This window comes from Melozone crissalis, unplaced genomic scaffold, assembly GCF_028551555.1.
Source record: "Melozone crissalis strain CALT ecotype California unplaced genomic scaffold, PUWL_Pcris_2 ptg000016l_1, whole genome shotgun sequence".
Lineage (NCBI taxonomy): Eukaryota > Metazoa > Chordata > Aves > Passeriformes > Passerellidae > Melozone > Melozone crissalis.
In genome coordinates this window covers 14873068-14894558 of record NW_026535794.1, presented here as the reverse complement: position 1 = coordinate 14894558, position 21491 = coordinate 14873068, and the positions used below count along the sequence as shown (strand labels likewise).

Here is a 21491-nt window from a genome sequence, read left to right as displayed (position 1 = left end):
TCAAGCTCAAATCTTTAAATCTTATGGCTGACAGGCTTTTATTGGTGAAATAGAACTTTTTACAAAAGCGGGTGAGTGAATTCAGTAGAGGGAGTAGTGGTTTCAGATTCCTGGAGCACTGACTCAGTGACTCTGCCAGATGTGACCTATGCCTCCTTGACAAACTAAATGTGAAAGGTAATTCGTACATGTACTGAGGGTGAGTGACTCATTCTGAGTGGTGTTGACACAGGTGCACCAGTAAAATGTTGCTGTTAGTGTGGGCATGATAAACTGTGTGATTACAGGCAGTGTTGCTAGAAGTCACCTAATGTCAGTGTTGACACACCAGCTTTCCCTGATGTTCCCACCATGGCATAATGGGATGCTCCAAACAGTGCTCTTGGTGGAGCAGGAAACTGGCAGTGAAGATGGGAAGGTATAAAAGGCCAGGTCACTGGATTTGCCTTTGTGAGTACAGGGGACAAACTGGAATCCCTCTCTTGTTGATGGATCTCATTTCTCCTTTATTCAGGTCCCTCAGGAATCCTCTCTGTGGATCCCACACCTGCAGATGTACTCACAAGTCAGCTGCAGGCACTGCCCACACATCCTCCCACAAGGTCTGCCTTTTGACACTCCAGATTTAATAGAGTGATTTACAGGACTGGGGGCATTGGTGGATATCAGCTGGCCTGGGCAGTTTGGGTAGCGTGACTCAAATGAAGGTCCTCAGACATGGAGGAGAGGAAGGACACAGAGAGCAGAGCTTGGTGGCAACAGGCAGGTCTGTGCTGGAGGACAATGTGTGTGAGGCCCCAATCTGGATGAGGATGCCCAGCATCCTTACAGACTGTAGTCAGCAGCCTTAGAGGATTTCCAATGCCTAACACAGATCATTGAAGGAAAACAGTCTGGCTTGTTGCATACATGAATACTCTTATTTCACTATAGAAAATGTTTTCATTGTGAATGTGCCAAACATATTACCCCCCACAGATCTGGCCAACTCCCAGCTAAATTCAGCACTCAAGAGAGAGGTCTGAATGAATTTACTCAGTTCAGGTATCCTTGCCCTTCAACAGACATTGAGAGGAAATTCTTGAACTATCACATCAATATTCAGAACACTTCATGGCATATTTTGGAAGATGTGGATATTGATGCTCATGTAACCTGACCCATTCCAATTTGGGAAATTACATTTTGCCTATAATTAAATCACCCCCTTACACATTAGTTGAATATTCCTCTTCTCTCCCTGTCATTCCCTTGTCTCCTTGTCATGTAGGGGAGGGTTATATTCTGGTTGTTGCTCTTCACTCCCACCAGTAGCTGCTGTTCCAGGATAAAATAGCTTTGCTATGCCATTCATAGTATAAAGTGCTCTGTACTCCTCTTGGAATCCAATAAAAGACGCAATATAAAATGTAAGCCAGGATCATTATTGCTTTATTAAATACAGCCAGATCCTGGCTCCGAGTGTGTGCAATCGTCAGGCTCTTACACTCACACATAGTATCTTGATGCCAGCTTGCTTTATTTTAAACATGTTTGAATCAATCTGGTGCAAGAAACAGAAACTGTTTTCAGGGGTGCTTTCTCACTAGAATGCCCTCCAAAGATTTTGACCCTTTACTGACACTGTGAAGCAGCTGCAGGAATTACATCAATACTGAGGCTACGAGGAACTCCGTGAGCCAATGTGCATGGAAAACTGGCAGAAAAGGTCCCAGTGGAGACACCAAAAGAAGATACTTCTGAGGTGGAGAAACTGCATGCGTACATGTGCATGAAACAAAGGAAGAGATATGAAGTGAAGGAAATACAGAGAGGAGGCAACAGAGAAAGAAAGAAAAAGAGATGACATTGGGGATAATTTAATCTGCTATCTGTGGGTGTCACTGAGCCAAAAAATCATTTGCCTTCTCAGCTGACACTTTCTTTTCTTTCAGTTTACACCATAAATTTAGTTGACAAAAGTTACGAATGTTGAATGTGAACTGTGTAGATCCTTTCCTAGTGAATACGTCACTCATGCACCCTAAAATAGAATGTCTGCTCAAGCCAAAATGATGCACATTTCATGTGGGCTAAGTGTTGGGCAAAATGTGTTTCATGTTTTAGTCCTGTTTTAGCTTTACAACTTCTTCAATGTCTCTCTGGCTACAGAGATGAATGAGAAGTAAAGAGTAATGGGCAAAAATAGATTGTGTGCTGGAATGAAGCTCAGCCTTCAGCTCAGCATCACAGGACCTTGGGCTTGGGATCATTCTTCCCATACCTGGGAAATGATGAGCTAAGTTGTGAATATGCTAAACCAGATATACTTGTCTGGTGTGAGCAGCTGAGCTTCACCTTTCACCTGTGCAAAAGGGTGAACTGCTTTATTTGGCACAGATATTAAAATGCAAAACTGGTACAGAATATATGAATTTTTTGACAAGTTAAATAGGGCTGTGTTCCCACAGCAATGATAATTTGTATCCTTTGTGTACACATGGCATTTTCTAACACGGCATGGTGATAACTGTCCTGCCTTAATATACAGTTTATGTGGAATGAACTGGAGTTAAAGTTGCTCTGGGAGCCATAATTTTGCGTTTCCTGACTTCCATGTGTGTAAAATCACATTCATAATGCCATCTTAACATGGTAAATGTGCATCTTTGAGGCATGTAAATGACCACACAAGGAAATAAACACAATGTTCCTGTCAGAGTTCTGAATTGTCACTACACTGTCAGGAAATAAATAAAACTTTTTTCTTGAAGGGGTTCAGTTACTAAAATAGATTGTTTCACAGATCATTCTTTCACTTCCTCTTGTGTTTCAGCCTTGTTCTTCATGAAAGATGGTACTGCATATATAAGCACTGAGAAACGTCAGAACACATTTTCAAGAGTTTAAGCTCCAAAGGATATCAAAATAAATAGAGATATTTTTTCAGGAAAGCTTGGTGTCATTTGGATGCTGAATTCTTTCAGAAAATGTGACCCTGAAGGTCAGCAAAAGAATTTCTGGGAGTCAAGAGTGGATTTACAGACAGGGAAGATGGTGAACAAGAGGTCTGTGGCCCCAATTAGCACTGTGCAGAGCAGCAATGGCAATAGAAAAGAGGCTTCACTACTGTGTTTCTCCTCATTAACAGTACAGCTGCCATCAAGAGTGTGTGCTGAACACAGCTAAAAATCTGGCTCTGGTGTAGGTGCATAAAAGGGACTTGGACTGGTTCTGAAAATGGGGCACCGACTGGGAGTGGTGTGCATTGGAAATTTGAAGTTTTGAGCTGCTTCTGTGAATATGACCCTAAACATTGACGTTGAAGTCAAATTTTTTTCCTATTAAATGAATGTTATTGTCCTTTCATATATGATGAGTTTTGGTCCTGTATTCTCCAGGAATAGAATATATGAATTAGTACTCTCCATCCAGCTATAGAGAAGATGTATGCCAAAAAGAGTGACCTTACAGCCCTTCCAGCTATTGATTCAGGAAGAATGTTATAAAATAGGGAGTGTCTCTCTGTCTGGTTAATCCTGCACTCTCTGTTTCTCTGTGCCCCATAAAACTAATTGTGCTCACTGGCACTAATTCCTGGCACGAGCACCCAGCAGGTCATGCCTCATCAGTGTGAGCTGCTTCTCTCCTTTACCTCCCAAACATGATTTGTGAAAGCAGCAGCAACATCATCTGCTGCCCACATGTACTCGGGTCCTTTCGAGCCCGCAGCCATCCCTTGGGAGCACAGAGCAAAGCACTAACCAAAATAACCCAGGGACTCAGAAGGTTGAGGCAGTGCTGTTGAGGCAGTAACACTGTAAATCATACAGTAATTATTATTTAAAAAAAGGAAAGCAATAAAGCTAATGGTTTTAAGATGGTTGAAACAGCTGACCAAAACTACCATATTTCATGCAGAGGAGTCAACCCTCAGACACAGCTGACCCACTGGATTCATGATGATTTATACCCACTGAACACACACCCCACCTTGGAATGACTAGGGAAATAAGATTTTCTCTTTCAAGCATTTTCATGCATTTTCTCCATTCCAAAGAATTAAAGTGAACTTCCTGATGCAAGCAAAAATCACAATGAACAATGTAAAAATGAACAGTTTCTTACCTCTTTTGAAAACTTCATAACGGATAGAAAATCCTGCTCCATGTGTCTCATAGTCAGAAACAAATTTAATAAAAAGATATGGTCCTGTAGACACTACAGGAGGGGGAGCAATTTTTCCACAGTACTTTCCCCATAAGCGTCCTTCAGCATTATCTCCATCAATCACTTCAACATAATCATACCTGGTAGATAAATGGAAGGAAGAAACTTTTAACTTCCAGGAAAGAAGGAGACCTAATTAATTTAGAAACCATAACACAACATAGATAATCAAGAAAAATGCTAGCTTGCTTGGAAAATGCATTATGCTGAAAGATGTAAGCAAAATGAAATAATTAAAATGGACTACATTATGTCTGTAGACATCATCTGGCAACATGGAACTATTAGGAAGAATGGTGTCCATTATGCTTGCAGACAATGTCAGCTAAAGTAACCAATTAACAAAAAAAAAAAAAAGGAAATCTCACGAGCACAATTCTGTATTATTAAATTGTGTTCCTTTGTCTGTGTAGTGTTGTTATCAATACATAATGCATAGCATTCTTTTCAAACTGTGAAGTTCTGTTATGAATTCAAAAATGTCTTCTTGGCTGTAGCTCTTTATGAACAATGCTTTGATTTCCATATGCTGTCCTCCAAACATATGTCCACAGAATAATAAATAAATCCCTAAACATTAGATTTTGCTCAAAACTCCATAATGCTGCAGATCAGTGGTAGAAAAATCTGTTCTTTCCCTTGTTATCTGGACAAACAGTTTGGAGCACATCACAAAATCCACAAGTCAGTCACAGCACTTGGCTTTTCTCAGTCAAAAATTGTTTCAATACAAATCACCTTTGCTTAGGTATTTGAGTCAAGAAGTGCACGTTACCACATTCATAATTGTACAGCATGTGATTACTAGACAGACAGGGCTAAAAACCTCAGTGATGATTTACATCAAACCTAAGACAGTATAAGGAAAAGCATGCAATAACCAAATAATGATTGGTAGTAAAAGTTTGCCTGTGAGCAACACTTCAGGGCTCCTCAGCCCTGTCACCAGAGACGCCAACGTGCAGCGTCTGCTCTGACAGATTTGGTGTTCAAGGGCTGAGGAGAGCGAGCCCAGCAGGCTGGGGTGCTAAACCAGCCCAGGGAATACAAGAGAATGAAGGGAGGGAGAATTTGCAGGTGCAGAGACAGGTCTGGTCTTGAGTTTTATTAGCAGATGATTTCATTGACCCCAGACAGGAAGGAGGATCAGACCCAATCTGTAGAAGCAGTTTTATCTTATCCTAGAAGGTGGTGGCATTTGGAGCTTGGGTTGTGTCCTGTGACTCTTGCAGGCAGCAGCAAAAGGCTTTTCCCTGCTGCTGCCTCTGTGTCTCAGCCACGCTGCCCTTTCATTTAACAAGTTGCAGTTAGCCAGACAATCTCATTTACTTTTCATTATCTTACTACGACTGACATTAAAATGTTGCCATTAATTTGTTTAGACCTTTATATTCTACTGTTATGCTAACTGAAATGTTCCAAGCATATTAATACACAAGGAAGAGCTAAAAATGACAGGACAATAAAGTGTGTCTGGCATTTTTAAAGAGATCAAAGGAAAAAAAATGTCTTCATGATGACCAATGTCATTTTTAACAACTCTGCTCCAAACCAGCCAGGGCACATTACTTATGTTTACATGAAGTCCTGTGAGACAGCTGCAAAGATGATATCACTAGTTAAAGTGGACAGCTTAAGGCTCCTTAAATTAAAAATGACATTACCTCATCAGTTAAAATTGCGTGCCAGCTTTGGTGTATATCAAATAGAAAATAAAGCTGACACTGATGGAACTGTAAGCATTAACATATGTGAAATATTGTGCTAACTGCATTTCTTCTTATGTATTTGGTTTTTCTAGTAGCAATTGCTCAGCTCACTAGCTTCACTGTCCCAGTGCAGACTGGTGGAAATACAAAGTGGAAGTATGCATTTCTGAGATAATTTTACAGATACTTAAGTAGCCTGTACTTTTTAAAATTAGACTTCTGTTCTTTCTATGATGTCTTTATGATGTGTGTATAACAGGATTTGAAAGTAAGGAGAATAGCTGTAAAGAGACTTCAGAATTGTTGGGGTTTTGTCTGGTTTGTTTTTTATTTTCCCTTCTCAAAAATATCTTTATAAATGCCAGCTCTGGTTTCCCTGCAAAACATATTGAAAGTACTCAGGGATACATGCCACTGATTTTTATATTTTAGGAAAAAAAAGTATGCTGAAAATTTTTAACAAGACAATCTTTCTCCAAATAATAAGCTGCTAGTTAAAATGCAAGAGTAACCACATAAACCCACAGCATCTCAGTGACAGTCTTTGCTCCATATACCCCATGGTGACCCCATGGTGGGAAAATATTTCACCATTTTCCCAGGCACCATTCTTTGCTCAAGCTTCAACAGTAGACAAATTTTCAAATGGTATGAAAAAAAATTAAATAAAAATGCTAAGCAAATTTTACATTCTTTTTTGCTTCATATATAAAGGAGATAAAAATTCAAAAGTCTTGGATTTGGTACTTTTATTCTGGTACACCTTAAAAATAAACAATGTTATATAGTCTCACTATAGTCTTGCTTCCATATACAGCCAAAATATAACTAACCTGTAAGTATCAATTTTGCTATTATATGAAGTAAATTAGACAAAAAAACCCCATTTAAATTAAATTCTATCACTCTCCTAGTTTTCCTCCTTTATAGCAATACCCTGCCCACCCTTTCCATTGTCTGCTGTAGTGACAGAATCGTAATTTATGGTGCTCTTCCTGGCTGCTGTGCAGTTGTAAATGACACAATTTGGTTACTAAAAGGCTTTCTTCTAATGGATTTTGCAAGTTAGAGGTCATGCAGCCACATGGAAGATAGGAGGATTTTTCAATTTTTTTTCTTTCATTTTGAAAAATTACTGACAGACAGTGAAGAAGTTTAGCTGTGAGACAAAGGGTAAGAAGAACAATTTGGAAAGAGGAAGCTTTAGAGATCAGCCCCACAACCTTCATATTCTAATGATCATGTTTTACTTTTGGCAGCTAACAAATGGATTTGGATTCTCCCACACTGGTGGCAACATATGATATCTGGGCTGCAGTAAATTAGTATCTATATTATTTTCTTCTCAGAGAAATAAAATTACTCTGGATTTTACTAGTTTATACTTGGAAACCAACATCCTGCTGTCATTTTTGCACTTTTCAAAATCCTACCAGAGACCACAGCATATCGCAAACAACTGGTCTTGTAAATAGGAGAAGTACAGTCACAACTTGGAAATGGAGTTGCTGCCAAGGAAGCTCAGAAAGCAGCTTGCATGTCCCTCTGGACTTGGTAGCAGTTCTTTTCCATAAGTTTGTCAGAAGATGCTGTGCCAGGGATACAGTTGGCACGTTGGCATCCCTGTGAGAAGACTGAATGTGTCACCTCCGCAGCACCCAGACAGACTTGGCACCCAGCCCAGAATACTGAGTTTGCAAATTTGGATTTCCCATTTGGCAATTCTTCACTCAGCTACTGCTGTCAATGGTGTGGCAAATATTTCTCATAATTTTATAGTCCTTTAGGGCTTATGGCAGAGAGATGTAAATATAAACATGGTGCTAGCCACTGAGTGCAGTTTTGGGTGAAAGACTCGAGTGTGAGTTCAGATGTGAAAACAGGAGAAGCCTGTCCAGAAGGGAGGACAATCAGTGAATATGTTCATGGAGCCGCTTTGCCATGGTGCAAAAAGCATTCCCTTTTTGCTTGCCTGGGGCTTTCCAGATATCCCATTTCTGTTTGCACCCTCTGTAGTGTGCAAGGCTTTTGGGTGGGAGACTGATGAACGGCCATGCAAGAGCTCACACACACTTCCTGCTCCTCCCAGCTGCTGCCTGGACAGGCCATACTAGTTAGCCCTAATTTTATGGTTTAGTAAAGCCATGCCTGGGAGACATTCCCAGTGCAAAGATAAGGGAATCTCGAATTCCTCTACAAAGTCTTTAAGGAATTGCAAAGAACTTGTTCTTTTTTGGAAAGTCTAAATTATGGTTTTAAGGAAAAGGCCAAGCAATATCTATAAAATGAGCCCTGGGCAGTGAAAAACATAAAGAGCTGCAGAATTCAAATTTTGGTGAATTTTCTAGTACCAGTTTCTAGTAAGTGGTAACAGTGCTTATATAGGGGTTCAGTTCTGAACATGCTAGGGACACCGAAATGCACCATTGCGTGTTGTACTGCAGAAAGTGAGGTGCAAGTGCTGGAAAGCCCTGCCTGCTCCTGAACCCAGCCATTCTGCCAAGCTACACTCTGCTTCTACACATTTGCTATTACCAGGGCAGTGACATCTCCTGCCTTTTTCCTTAAAAAATTCCTTCTCAAGAAATAGGCAGAACTCAGCTGAAATCTAAATATCTGCCATTTAATCTTATGAAACAGTCAGTGAAATATATAAAACTATAATTTACATCCAAGTATACCATATTTTTCTGCAGCCTACTGTGATCTATATGGTTGTTATGAATACTTTGGCTATTTACCTGTTAGGATGAAAAAATTTCCCAAGTGTTTCTTTATTTTATCATTCTGATTCCACACCCAACCAAGCTGCTAAATTTCTCCCTGACATGAATTATCCACCTTGCTCAGACTATCTTTGGTTGTGAAAATTTTCTTCTTAGTATGCATCTTTCTTTTGCCTTTATTTTATAAAGATTTTTTTTTTATTCCTCACAAGTCTCCACTTTAGTTGAACAGAAGGCATCGCAAGAAGAAATCTAAATAAAGAGCTTCAAGTTGTTCTGCACTGTGGCTTTGTGCCCCATTAGTTACTGAGGGTTAGAGGTGTGGGATTTACTGCAGTGCTTGTGACACAAGGCAATCTGTATCCCAGAGCTAAAAGCTTAAAAGCTGCAGGCACTCGAGGGACACCAACCTTAATCCCAGTTTATTAGCAACAACAAAAAGAAGCACATGCTATAAAAAATAAAAAAAAAATTAGGCATAGCCCTGAACGAGCTGATTTTCTGCCTGTAACCTCGGCATCTGTTGCATTTCTCTTCATCTGAGCTTCCTCTGCGCAGCCTGAGCAGTCTCCAGGGCCTCCTGTAAGGTATCCCCTCTCATGGGCACTGGGGCACTGACCCATTGTGTGAAGACACACCAGCCTTCCCTCTAGCTGGGGCTGTCAGGGCAGGTGTCTGCACCAAGGGGATGTAATTCCTCACATGTGTGCCCTCACAAGACACCTTGATGGAGGTGAAGGCAGCCTGCAGCCCTCAGAGGATCCTGGGTGACTGCTGTGACCTCAACAAGTCTAAGCAGGGCACAAAGGTGGCAAGGGAACTGCAGGGCTTTTTCCCTTTCTAAACCCCTTCCCAGTGTGCTCACAGTGCCATGGGATCCTGCATGGTGTGTTCCTACCACGCTGCTTGCTCCTGCCCCACACTGCAGTCTTCTCAATGGAGAGTTCCTTCTCCATCTTTACAAATCATCTCTTGGTGTGGGTATGTCGTTGCCTTCCTTCCTTCCTTCCTTCCTTCCTTCCTTCCTTCCTTCCTTCCTTCCTTCCTTCCTTCCTTCCTTCCTTCCTTCCTTCCTTTTCCTTCTTCCCTCCTTCCCTTTCTCCCTTTCTCCCTTTTTTCTGCAAGTCTATTAAAATGCCCAGCAGATATTTCTCCAAGGATGGACATGCACACAGTTGAATTAGGATGAGCCAGGCAGTGCAAGCTCCATGAGAAGGGAAGGTGGGAGTCAGTGCCCATGGCAGGAGCTTTTAAACTGGTTTTGCCTGTAGTGGATTCATGGTGCAGATGCAGCCCCCTGAGGGAGACAGCAGATCATCTAAATCCCAGAGTTCTTTAAAGTGCTGGATATTTAAATGCACAATTTGCTATCAATTAATGATTTGTAATGTACCGTCAGTTTGGGGGGCCTTTGTTTCCATTGGTCTTTTGTGAGCTGGTGTTTTTATGGTGTTCACCCAGGGCCAAAATTCACTAGAGTTATTCATACAAAGGTCCTGTCAGCCTAAGAGATTTCTGGGAATAAGGCCATTGGGATTTGGCCACTGTTCAGTAATTTACTAATGCCATTAACTGACGGTGGGTCTCCATTAAGAATGAACTACTGAGGGTCTATTTTAGTGCAAGACAATGCTGTAGTGAAAAAGAGAAAAGATGTAACAAAGACATCAATGAAGATCTACAGTTACCCACTGCAACAGTTAAATTTCAACTAATGTTAGCAGCAGTCTTGTTATTACACTAGTTTCTAGAATAATTGAATGCATTGGGATTTGCATTTTTGTTTAAAATTAAGCTTTTAATTCTCTGCTGAACAAAGGAATCTGAAATGCCTCATATCTTAACCAATAACATTTCAAACCCCAGAAGTAACAAAAACAATCATCACCATTTTAAAATCTGAGTATCCTTCATCTTATCACATGCTCCTTGCATTTTGGCTCATGTTTTTTGAGTACCTGGGACTGGCAGAACTGAAGATCTGAACCAAATAAGCAAGATTGTATCTGCACTTTTATCTGTAAAGCTCCACTGAGAACAATGGCCAGATCTTTATCTGCTGCAAATGAGATTAGGCCCTTTATACCAATGGATCTAAGTCGGTTTACACTGACATATGGCTAAAGAGGGTGCAAGTGGTGACAGAATATTTTATCTTGTGTTTACTTGGTTCTATTCTATTAATATCAAATAAAATCTGGAAAATTCTTCAACAGAAATGAGAACACCAGGATTCACTTTTGGAATGCATGGAACATTGTCATGCAGAAAACCAAGAAGAACCAGAGGTTATGGATTGGGTTTTGAAATTTTAGCATTACAATCTCCTAAGGGAAGTAAAAGCAAAATTCATCTGCTAAGGTCTTCAGCACATATATTTGCAAAAACCATTTCACCAATGAATAGACTTGATCTTGAAGTTACAGTAAATTCCACTGATTTCACTGCTTGCCACATACTGTAATAAATTATAATATAATGATCCCAGTATATAAAAATGAAAACCTCTTCTGGGAAGAAACATTCAATTTTAAACTTCTTCAGTGAAAAACTTCAGTTCATAACTTTCTGGCAAAGAAAAATGCTATCTTTTCACGGAAAAGGTTTCTGTCTGTCAAATAAGACAAATTTACAAATGCTTGACTTCCACTTTAAGTGGGGGAAAAAGAAACACTTAGCAGTTTAAAGACTTCAGAGAGGAAGGAGCTTTCTAGTGTCAAACTGGTGAAGTTTAGTATTTATAGGAATTTCACATGCCTCTAATTACTCTAAACTCAGTTCCCAAGTAAAATATGCCATCTGGAAGATATTAGAGTCATTTACAACTTGTTCACTTCCCTATTTCACTGCAAAATCTTACCTCTTGCCAACTTTCCAGTGTTCTTCACAAAATGAAATGCTAGTCTAATTTTTACTGGTTGTTTAATAGTTACTTTATCTATGTTGAGACAGCTAAGGGTTTTAGAGACTGGAAAAATAGTTACATTTTTTAAAAACTAACTTTCTTATTATTCACTGTACTTCAAGCTTTTCATGTGGATGTTTCAGGTGTGAGGGTTATGCCTAGGCTTAGTTTAGCATTTAGCCACTAATTTGACACAGTTAGATTTGGAAAGATAAGAGAAGGAAGAAAGATGGCACAAACAGCCATCATGCATAAGAATAGGCTCTTTAAAGGAAAAAAAAAAATTAAAAAAACTCAACTATATGGTTTTGTTTTTGTTTCTATGACCTCCCAAGAGATGCCCATCAATCAGAAAACTTCTTGTTAGTACAGCAACTTCATCCAAGTATGCCAATCTGTTTATAAGTGAAGCTTTGCGACATTCCTCTGAGGTAAAGTTGTCATTCTCATTTTACATATGTGGAGACAGGAGAGAGAGACTGAGTGCCAGCAGTCTTACAGGAATTTTGCAAACAGCAAGGAACGAAGCTGAGATAGCCATATACTGTGTTTTGAGCATAAGAGCCCAGTCTAGCTTCTCCCAAAATAATGGAAAGATTCCTAGTGGCTTCTGTGGGTTTCAAATAAAGCTTCTTAACAGGGGCTTGAAACTTGGAAGTTTTCCTAAGCTATAGAGTGACTGGAAGAAGGGGCTGCAAAGTCTCACACAGAATCACAAATACATTTCTGTAGGAGAACTAGACTAAATAACTTGCATACAGAGACTCATGCATATATACACACTCGCACTCACTGTACACCTCTATATCCATCAAACATTGTTTTCATGTGCCTAACAAGTTTAATGATTTGTGGTTGGATTAGTGCTCTGTGCATGTACTGCTGAATTCACTAAAAAGCCTGCCTAATTGGTAAGTTAGAGAAGCCTTGGGTTTGCTTCCTCGAATGCCGAAAGAACAGAGAAAGAGCTGTATCAAATGGAGATCAGAATCGGTTGTGACTCCTTTTTCTTTCCATGAAAGGAGAAAAGAAATGCTTTAAAGTTATGGCAACCTTGTAACACTCCATTTGGGAGTTTGAACCACTGATTAATTTGTAATTATCCTTTGGGAAATCTATGTAGTATATTAATCACAACCTTAGGAACTCAACTTTTAAAAGTATAAGGTAGATGTTAGCTTTTCACAAAACTGTGAAAGTTCAGAACATAAAATAAATTCCACGCTTTGGAAACTCAGATATTTGTCCCTTGTGGGCTGTCTACAGCCTCTCTGACCAATACCTGTAATTAATGAAACTAAAAGAGGGTAAAGGAGAAAGGAAATTACAGACATACATATCAGCTTTAGATCAGAAGTTATAGCAATTCTCTTCCATAGCAACCATGTCCTGAAGCTCTGTAAATACAGTAAAATGACGGGCATTTTCATTTACTTCCAGTGAGGAACCACATAAGGGAATATTAAGGATGCAGTTTTAGGCACTTGGAGTTCCATATTTCTCAGTGTTGTTCCTTTTGTTGTGATTTCTGCATCACATGCCCTGTGGGCAGACCTTGGGCCAAGTGGAAAATCCACTGTGGGGTTAGTGTCTTTACATACTTAGTCTGTAGTGATATAAATGACTGCTGTGGGTCTTCCTTGCCTGAAAGGGTGACACATGTAAATGATTGGATTGATTTTTTGCTGAGACTGTGTCTCAAACCTGTATATAGCCACACGATTAGGCATATGTACAAACAAGTGGAGTTATTGGAAAATGTCCAGCTTTGCATTTGAAACTTTTTGGCTTGTCAGTGTTTCATCATGTGCATGTATTAGAGTTTTTCCTGTGGATTTTTACTGGGAAAAAGAGGGTCAGACTCTCTTGAGCTATCACTGAAGAAAAAAAGAGTTTGAACTACATAAAGGAGATCCAAACTTTCAAACTTTTTTCTGTATTGAAAACAGAGTCCTTAAGTGTGTGAGATACGTGGCATTATTAGGTAAACATTCTCATAATGCTGAGAAGGTCTTTGGCAGACTATTGTAACATCTAGATGAAAACCATCTCCATACTTCTATCTAATAATACAAACTTGGGAAGGCAAAGTGCCTGGCCATAACATCTAGGAGTGCTCTCTGGCACAGGAGGCACACAAAGCTGAATAAGAAACATTTGTAGTTCAGAGATCAGCCCACTTACAACTGTCTGCAAGTTTCCTGGCGAGCCGTTATCTCAGCACAAAATCATTTGGTTGTGTACATTGCCACTTTAACAAACAACCCTTAAGCACATGAGTAATACTTAGGGTTGGCAATTTTAAAGGAGCCCTGGCTTTGTGAAATCTGAATGATATTTCCTAAGAGCAGTGCAAGGAACATTTGCTCAAGGATGGTGCTTTCAAATTCCAGACTTCTGATCTGACTAAGTGTGGTTGAAGAGCTGCCTGAAAAAGTCCCGTGGCTTGTCTTCTGTTTTGCAACCGGGACGTGTATGCACGTATGTGTGTGTGTTTCTGTGTGTATATTTTTATATTCTTTATACAAGAAAAGACCTGAACAATTTGAGATGTTTTTTCCTAAAGTTCCTTCTCAGCCAGAGAACAGCCTGGGAAACTTCTCAGCCTGGAAGACATTCATTTCAAAACCACTAAAGCAAATGAGAGCAGGGAAGCAGAGTGTCTGTGTAGATTTTAACTATAGTAATTGCCAACCAATGGTTTTCTATTAATTTGTTGTCTAACTTCAGTAGAGACATTATAAATAAAACCCCTGTTGATAGTGCATGACTTATGCATGTTCTTACAGGTGTAATCTGATTTTGCACACATCAGTGTGTCAATCCAACTTGAGTGCAACCTCTCCCTGAGATTCTGCTCTTGAAATCTGCATTAGGAAATTCAATATTACCCTCAGAATTATAATTTTCTTATAAAGTATGATTACTTAATGTTTATTGCAAGCAGATCACTATTTAAAGTGTTTCAGAGTTACAGTACTTTGTTTTTGTAATAGAGCTCACAGTTAAAGTGTACCAATTTGAAACATCAGTATATAAAAGTTTGTCCCATCGAGCAAATTTATTGCCATTTTATTGTGGGTATCCTAGAACTGAAAAGCATATATAACTTAAATAAATGTATTTATCTTATGCTAAAATATACCATAGATGTTTAAAGCTGCTAAGCCTGAATTTGGTTAATTTTTATCTTGTATCACAGGGAATGTCACAGTTTTTATGTGTTTTGTGACCTTATGATTTATATGGGTCTTAAGAAATAACTATGTCTTTAGAAAAGAGGAAAACAGTGGCCAATAAATATTCCCAGTAGCCTAAAAACAGGAACAGCTTGTTAGCTGAGGTCAGCCATATGACCCAGTGCCCAGTGAAACTGCATTGTTATAGCTGGAATGTGGGGCAAAGCAGCCATGCAAAAAAAACCCACCCCAGTGATTCACCTTTCATAAAAATGTCTTAGAAAGAGAGGCATGTGATAATGACTTACAAGAAGGAAAATGTGCACAGCAGATCAGCATCATCTCTGGTACAGATTTACAGGGTTTAGTGGCATTGCATCTGAGGTGCATTGCCCTACACTAATTTAAAATGGAAAACTAAGTGGAAAACCTACCAGAATTCACAAGTGTTTGCTGAAAAATTTTTGTTTTCCATTGTTTTCTCCTGGTATTTAATACTTTGGAAAGCAAGCAGGGTATTGGACATACACACAACACAAACACGTACACAGCTCATGGGCTTCAGTAATTGGGACCATACTGAATACATGCATGCCAGCTCAAATCCCCAGCAGGAGCTGCACAAATGTCAAGGAAGTATTCATTAAATGGGACTGAGTTTGTCTTCTTTCCACTTCCTTTTCCTCCCTCATCAGTGCAACTTCTTGAGCTGAATTCTCTCTTAAGTCTGCTGAGCCTTTGGGCTCACACTCAGTGGACGCTAGATCCATTTTGGAGCGGCATGGCTGTGAGATGACCCCTGTCTTTGAAACCAGGGCAATGTAAAACCTAAGTCAGGAGTAGCACACTCACAAAGAAATTGCTGCTTTTGAGGTCAGAAGTAATGTTCTCCTAGAACCACTCTCCCATCCTTGTACAGGCTGCTTCGACAGCTATAATCAAGAAAAAGACACTCTTCAGGAAAGAGCTGTTACTGGGTCCAAGAAGTATGGATTATGATGTTGATATGTTTTCTGCATTTCACAGGTCAGACTTCTGCCCTTGCTTTCTACTTAGAGAAATGTACAGTGTGACATGGGGCTATAATAATGTATTACCTGGCAGACCAAGGGGATCTGCAAATAACTCAAAGAATTGCAACCAAAAATGGCATTGCATCTTCTTTCCTTTTGTAATCCATAAGGGAGAGGTGTTCTAAGTCTTCTTTAATTAATTACAATAAATAAGCTTTGAAAGGCAATAAAACATTATACAGCTGAGGAAAACACTCTGCAATTAAATGGATAAAATACTGATTCAATGGCTTTTATTTGGTTTACACTTTCAGTAGGTATTTATAAATGCTTTTACTTTTGTTTGTCTACTTAGTGGTGATAAGCACATCCAAGAGCAACCTGTGTAAGACTCTGTGGTATTAAGCATTGATTCTTTCCTCTCCTTCACTCCTGGCAAGCAGCACACTAACTCAGACAGACAAGCCGTGAAATGTGTTTGGGCCGGATCCTCTCGTACGTGCAGAGAATCTGCGCGAGATAACGCCAGGCTTTCCTTTATGGTTTAATAATGCAAAAGACAGGCTTTCACACACTGGGGAGAGCAAGGTTTGTTTGCCTTATGCATTCTTAAAGGTATAAATTGCCCAAAACAGTAGTAGGAAGTCTGGGAAGGAAATGAGATAATACACCATCCCTTTCCTCACTTTGAGCGCTCTGAGCAGGCTGACAGAGAGGACTGACTTGCACAGAGGGACTCGGAGACTCCTTTTGGCAGCACTGCCTCCATCCCTCTGTTGCAAACACTCCCTGTGCTGTGTCTGAGGCGTTGCAGACCCCAGGGTGCTGCACACAGGGCACACAGTGCCCCTCTGGAACTGCCCTCCCTGGCCAGCAGTACTCCAGACACTGTCACCTTGCAGGGTAGCAGTGAAAGAGGAACCTGTGGGTTTGCTCTACCCAAATAACCAACAGCACACCCAGCTTTGAGCCAGGCGGGAAATGCATCCTGTTCAGCCTCTACTCTGAATAAAACTGTTGGTGCAGACAGCGGTATGACACTGTCACCACTGTCACCTTGCAGGGTAGCAATGAAAGAGGAACCTGTGGGTTTGCTCCCTCAGCACCCAAATAACCAACAGCACACCCAGCTTTGAGCCAGGTGGTAAATGCATCCTGTTCAGCCCCTTCTCTGAATAAAACTGTTGGTACAGACAGTGGTATGACACTGTCACCTTGCAGGGTAGCAATGAAAGAGGAACCTTTGGGTTTGCTCTATCCCAATAACCAACAGCTCACCCAGCTTTAAGCCAGGCGGTAAATGCATCCTGTTCAGCCTCTGAATAAAACTGTAGGTACCTGGCAGGGGAGGGTCTGTAGCTGGAAAAGTCTCAACCTTTGTGTCAAAACCACTTGTTTTTATCTCAGACTGAAACATTATTTTCATAATTTTTAAATACAAACCCTTCCTGTCCAAACAGCTCATGGGTTTCATGCTGCTGAGTCTAGGTGTCCCTGCTAGCTGCCCTTTAAAATTTTACAGTGTAACATAACCTCATTTTGTTACACTGTAAACATTTCCAAGATGCAGGATCCTGTTTTTTATTATGGGGGGAAATGGTAGTAAACCCCCTCTTCCCTGAAACATGCAGAAAACCCTGTCAACAAATTAATTGTACTCATTCCTCATTAGCTTTAACCCGGATTTGGTCTCATGGGCACTGTAAAGCCAGTCCCTCTTTCTCCCTGAACAAAGGGATGTCAGGGGACTTACAGACCACTGGAGAGGCACAATCCTGCCTGACTCACAGTACCAACATGTTCCAATGAACAGATTCCTGAAACAGCTCCACTGAATTGAATTTTCACATATTTGGTGTATAACATCCCGTTTTCCAGCTGCACATTACTCCTCAAACAGATACCACAAAGTGTCCTCTGTCTTTACATGATTGCTGAATGACTACTATAGGAACCACTCCAGCCAGACAACTTTGAGAAACGTTTCAAACCTTAGTCCCTCCCCCCTGTAAAAATTCCACTTGGGAATTAACAAAAATCAGAACTAGCAGACGGATAATAGACAACTGATGAAGGATTACCTCTTTTTTCCCCACAGGGATAAGGATCATGGAAACATGTCTCATGCCAGCAACAAAAGGATATGTCAGCTGGAAAGAACCTAAGGTTTCTACATAGCCCTGTGCTCTGGGAAAATCACAGTATTCCTTCTTAATGGTGCTGCTCAGAGCAGCGATAAACTCTACGAAAACTGCAATGCTTGCATTTGGAGATGTGATTACAACACATGTCTGAACTGTTTTTATTTAACTGGCTGAGGTACTTACAATGTCATGGACTCTGCTCAGTGCTGAATGTTCCCACCAGGAACAATAAATCCTGTGCCACCACAGCTTTGCCACTGACTGGGCCAGAGTCTGGCACTGCTATGGATGCTGCAGTCACGCTTTGACTGCAGTGCGGATGCAAACACCCAACCTGCAGCAGGTTGGAAGCTGGGAGTTGTTCTGCTTTCATCAGAGCCACTGTCTGGGAAGGCAGGAGCATTGGAAAGGCATTGGGCTGCCCAGGGGTTGCCTGTTCAGTCAGCTGTACCCTTTCTGGTTTGTTACAGTTCTGTTCTGTTCACACAGAAATTAGGAAGGCCATAAAGCTGTGACATTAGAGAGAGAGTTGGTATTATAAGATGCAAATGTGAGCCTAGATCACCCTCAGTACGATGTGGCTTAGTCAGGTCATTTAGGGACATAGGAGCTGATGGGTGAAAGTGGGCAGACACTGACTGGAAGGCTGGAAGCAAGCTCTGTACATCTGCCATGGCTATTCAGTGAAGCCAAGTGTCAGCTAACTTCCCTGTGCCACAGCTTTCTGGATTGGAAAAACAGCTATTGATATTTCCCTGAAAGACTTTGAAGTCACAGGATGAGCAGAGATGGCCACAGTACTAGTGACACTGGCATTAATTTTGTGATTCAATATATCTATTGTAAATAGATACATTTAGTTGACAGCTCTTCATTCTTGCTTCTAACCCTTTTTAGCTGTGATTTCAAATTTTTACCCTTGAAGATGGACAATAACAAGAACAAAGAGACCTAAAATACTGTGTATTTTTTGTGACTCTCCATTCCAAAACATTCATACAGTGTTTTGCTACTCTTGACACTACATCAAACCTTCTTCTATGAAGCCCATTATAACAAGCAACAAAACTTCTTTATAATACAGAAAAAATCATTGATGTAGCCTTGCCTAGATGTGCAGGGATTTAGACAATTAATACTCAGAAGTATTAATAAGCCCCCTGCATAAATCAAATCCCTAGGTGCAGAAGAGGCAACCGTGTATCCCTAAGCTCCTTAGGGTAGGTACTTACAAGGAGTCTGAAAAACAAAGGATTTGGGGCACAGTCTGTACTTCAGCAGAAACTGAGAGACCCAGAGTTACTCTGAGTTACCCTGAGTGACCTGTTGCTTTGGAGAACTGGTTGTCTGAAGGACGTGCTCTGGCACGTCATGGCAGGGTGCCCCAGCTGGTTTTCCGCTCTTGTTTCACTCTTGACTAAACACATTGGGCAAGTGGATTCAAAGGGTTTCTGCTTTGAAGAGGAGTATTTCCAGTACCTGAGCTCAGGTGTGAGAGGTTGGCCTGCTTTCCCCCAGACTATCTAAATAAGTGATGATAATGATTATACTGCTGTCAGTAAAGCAGAGTAGGAAAAAAGGAGGTATGCTACCTCCTTCTTAATCCTGGCAGGATTTTCTATTTGAATCTCATCTTATTATGTTTTTTTCCTCTGATAATCCAGTAATTTTGCTGTGAGGTGCAGTCTTTTCACATAAAGTTATTGCAAAAAAACCTCTTGTTGCATAAAAGCCTTAGCTAAATTGTATACAGGATAGATTGCATACACACCATGAAGTTGTCAAAACATTGTGATTTGATTAATGAGGCTGTTAATTTTCAGACTTGTCTCCCATACAGATCTCGAGCCTCTTCAGTCACCTCAAGACTCATGAGGTTAACGATATTCCCTGCCAGCCTTAGCATGAGTCTGTCACGTTATAAATGACTCTCCCTTCATTTGCCATGTAGGAATTGTCCTAGGTACCTGGGGCAACATGAGAGAATGAGAGCACATTAGCAAACACTTTGCTATGGGGAGGCATTCTGAATGTGCCATGCCCTTCACCCAGTGTGACCAGCACCCCTTACACCCAGAACCTTGCTCCTCCTCAGCATGCATTTTATCTCCCAATGCCTTTAATCCTTAGGGATGCAAGTCCTGCTCTGTTTAGTTTTGCAGTCTCCTGCCCATCTGCATTTAGTCAATGTAATTGTGTGAAGAAAATCAGGGAGTTGCTACAAGGTAAGTGAGCATGGTTTCATATTAATTGAATCCTAAAAACAGCCTGTTTTCCTAAATCTGCAATATCTGTGTTATTCTGCAAAGAATCCCAAAGGCATTAACATAAGTAAGGAACACAGAACAGTGCTGAGATCTCTTTCCCCCTTCTTTCAGCCCATCCTTCATACAGACAGACACACAGACATGCAAATCCATGATTAGGAGGCATGGTTCAAACTGCTTTTAAGTGTGATCGTTAATCATGTGTGTATTGATGACCTTCTGTTTGTATTTCTTTCATGCTAAGCACATAAGTCTTGACTGATTGGAGCTTTTTAAATCGGTAGTATCCGCTACTCGTACGATTTAGAAACATGAATTACTCACTAAGCTAGAGAATTTTAATATTCAGCCAGTCTCATATTCAGGCCATATGCTCTACCATACAAAATCTGAGATAAAGACGACAGCAGCAAGAATTTATATGAACATGACTTATTTTAAGAATTAGACTGTGCAGCCCTGCTTTTGCTGACGTCAGTGAGACTATTCATGCACAAGGATTTAGCAGCACAGAGGTTACACACAGAGCTTGGGAAAAAGGTTTTAATGTTCCGCAGTATGACATCAGGTTGGAACTGTATCTATCTTTCAGCAATAAAGCCAATCCAAATAACAAGGAAAAAATCTCTGCTTATATGGTTTTAACAATTTCAATTGTTGAAAACTCAAGAAGGCCTTTTAGTATATGTATGTGAATTAGAAATGCTCAATTTTTAAAGATGAATCACTTAACAGAATTATAGATAAGCCCTTCTGTATTCTCCAAGTGCTTATCAGCTTCACCTAATGCAGGTTTCTGAGTTATTTTTTGTCAAATAAGTTTTATTTCAGTCAATATGGGTTAAGAACCTGTTACAAATCCCCCAGTTTCTGCATGGCTCAAATACCTTTGTATATTATACTGTTGTACAAAAACACATTTTCAAATGGTGTCCAGTATTTCTGCTGGAGAGCAGAAATACAATTTCTACATGCAATTGCACCAGCCTATCAAAATCAGCATAAAGGAAGAGAAGAAAACAGGCTATGTGGTATGTTTTGCTATTGTCAAACCCAAGAGGGCATCTCACCTAATAACTTAAATGAGATCCTGTTGCCTGACATTTTTAAAGCCTTTTGATCTCTTTCTTCTGGTTGCCTGGGTTGTGGCTCTGTAGGGTGCAGTAGACAGAGAGCTATAGATTAAACACCATGTTGTCCATGCCCTCCTTCACTTTGCCAAAACCCCTGTTAGTGGACAAAATGAATGTTTGCTTCTATGAAACACTACTCCACTGGAGATGGTGGAGAACAACCTTTACTAAAGGTTTTTAGACGGGCCAATCTATATAACTGCCAA

At 40.3% G+C, this 21491-nt stretch overlaps 1 protein-coding gene across 2 annotated transcripts in view; it reads right to left on the bottom strand.

Moving 5' to 3' along the window:
* NRP1 (neuropilin 1) overlaps window positions 1-21491 on the bottom strand; it is a 113395-nt gene that overhangs the window by 62756 nt on the left and 29148 nt on the right. For both annotated transcript variants that reach the window (XM_054273673.1, XM_054273674.1), the window contains exon 3: window positions 4108-4289. In XM_054273673.1, the coding sequence (XP_054129648.1) occupies window positions 4108-4289 (182 nt within the window). The remainder of the gene's footprint in view (window positions 1-4107; window positions 4290-21491) is intronic.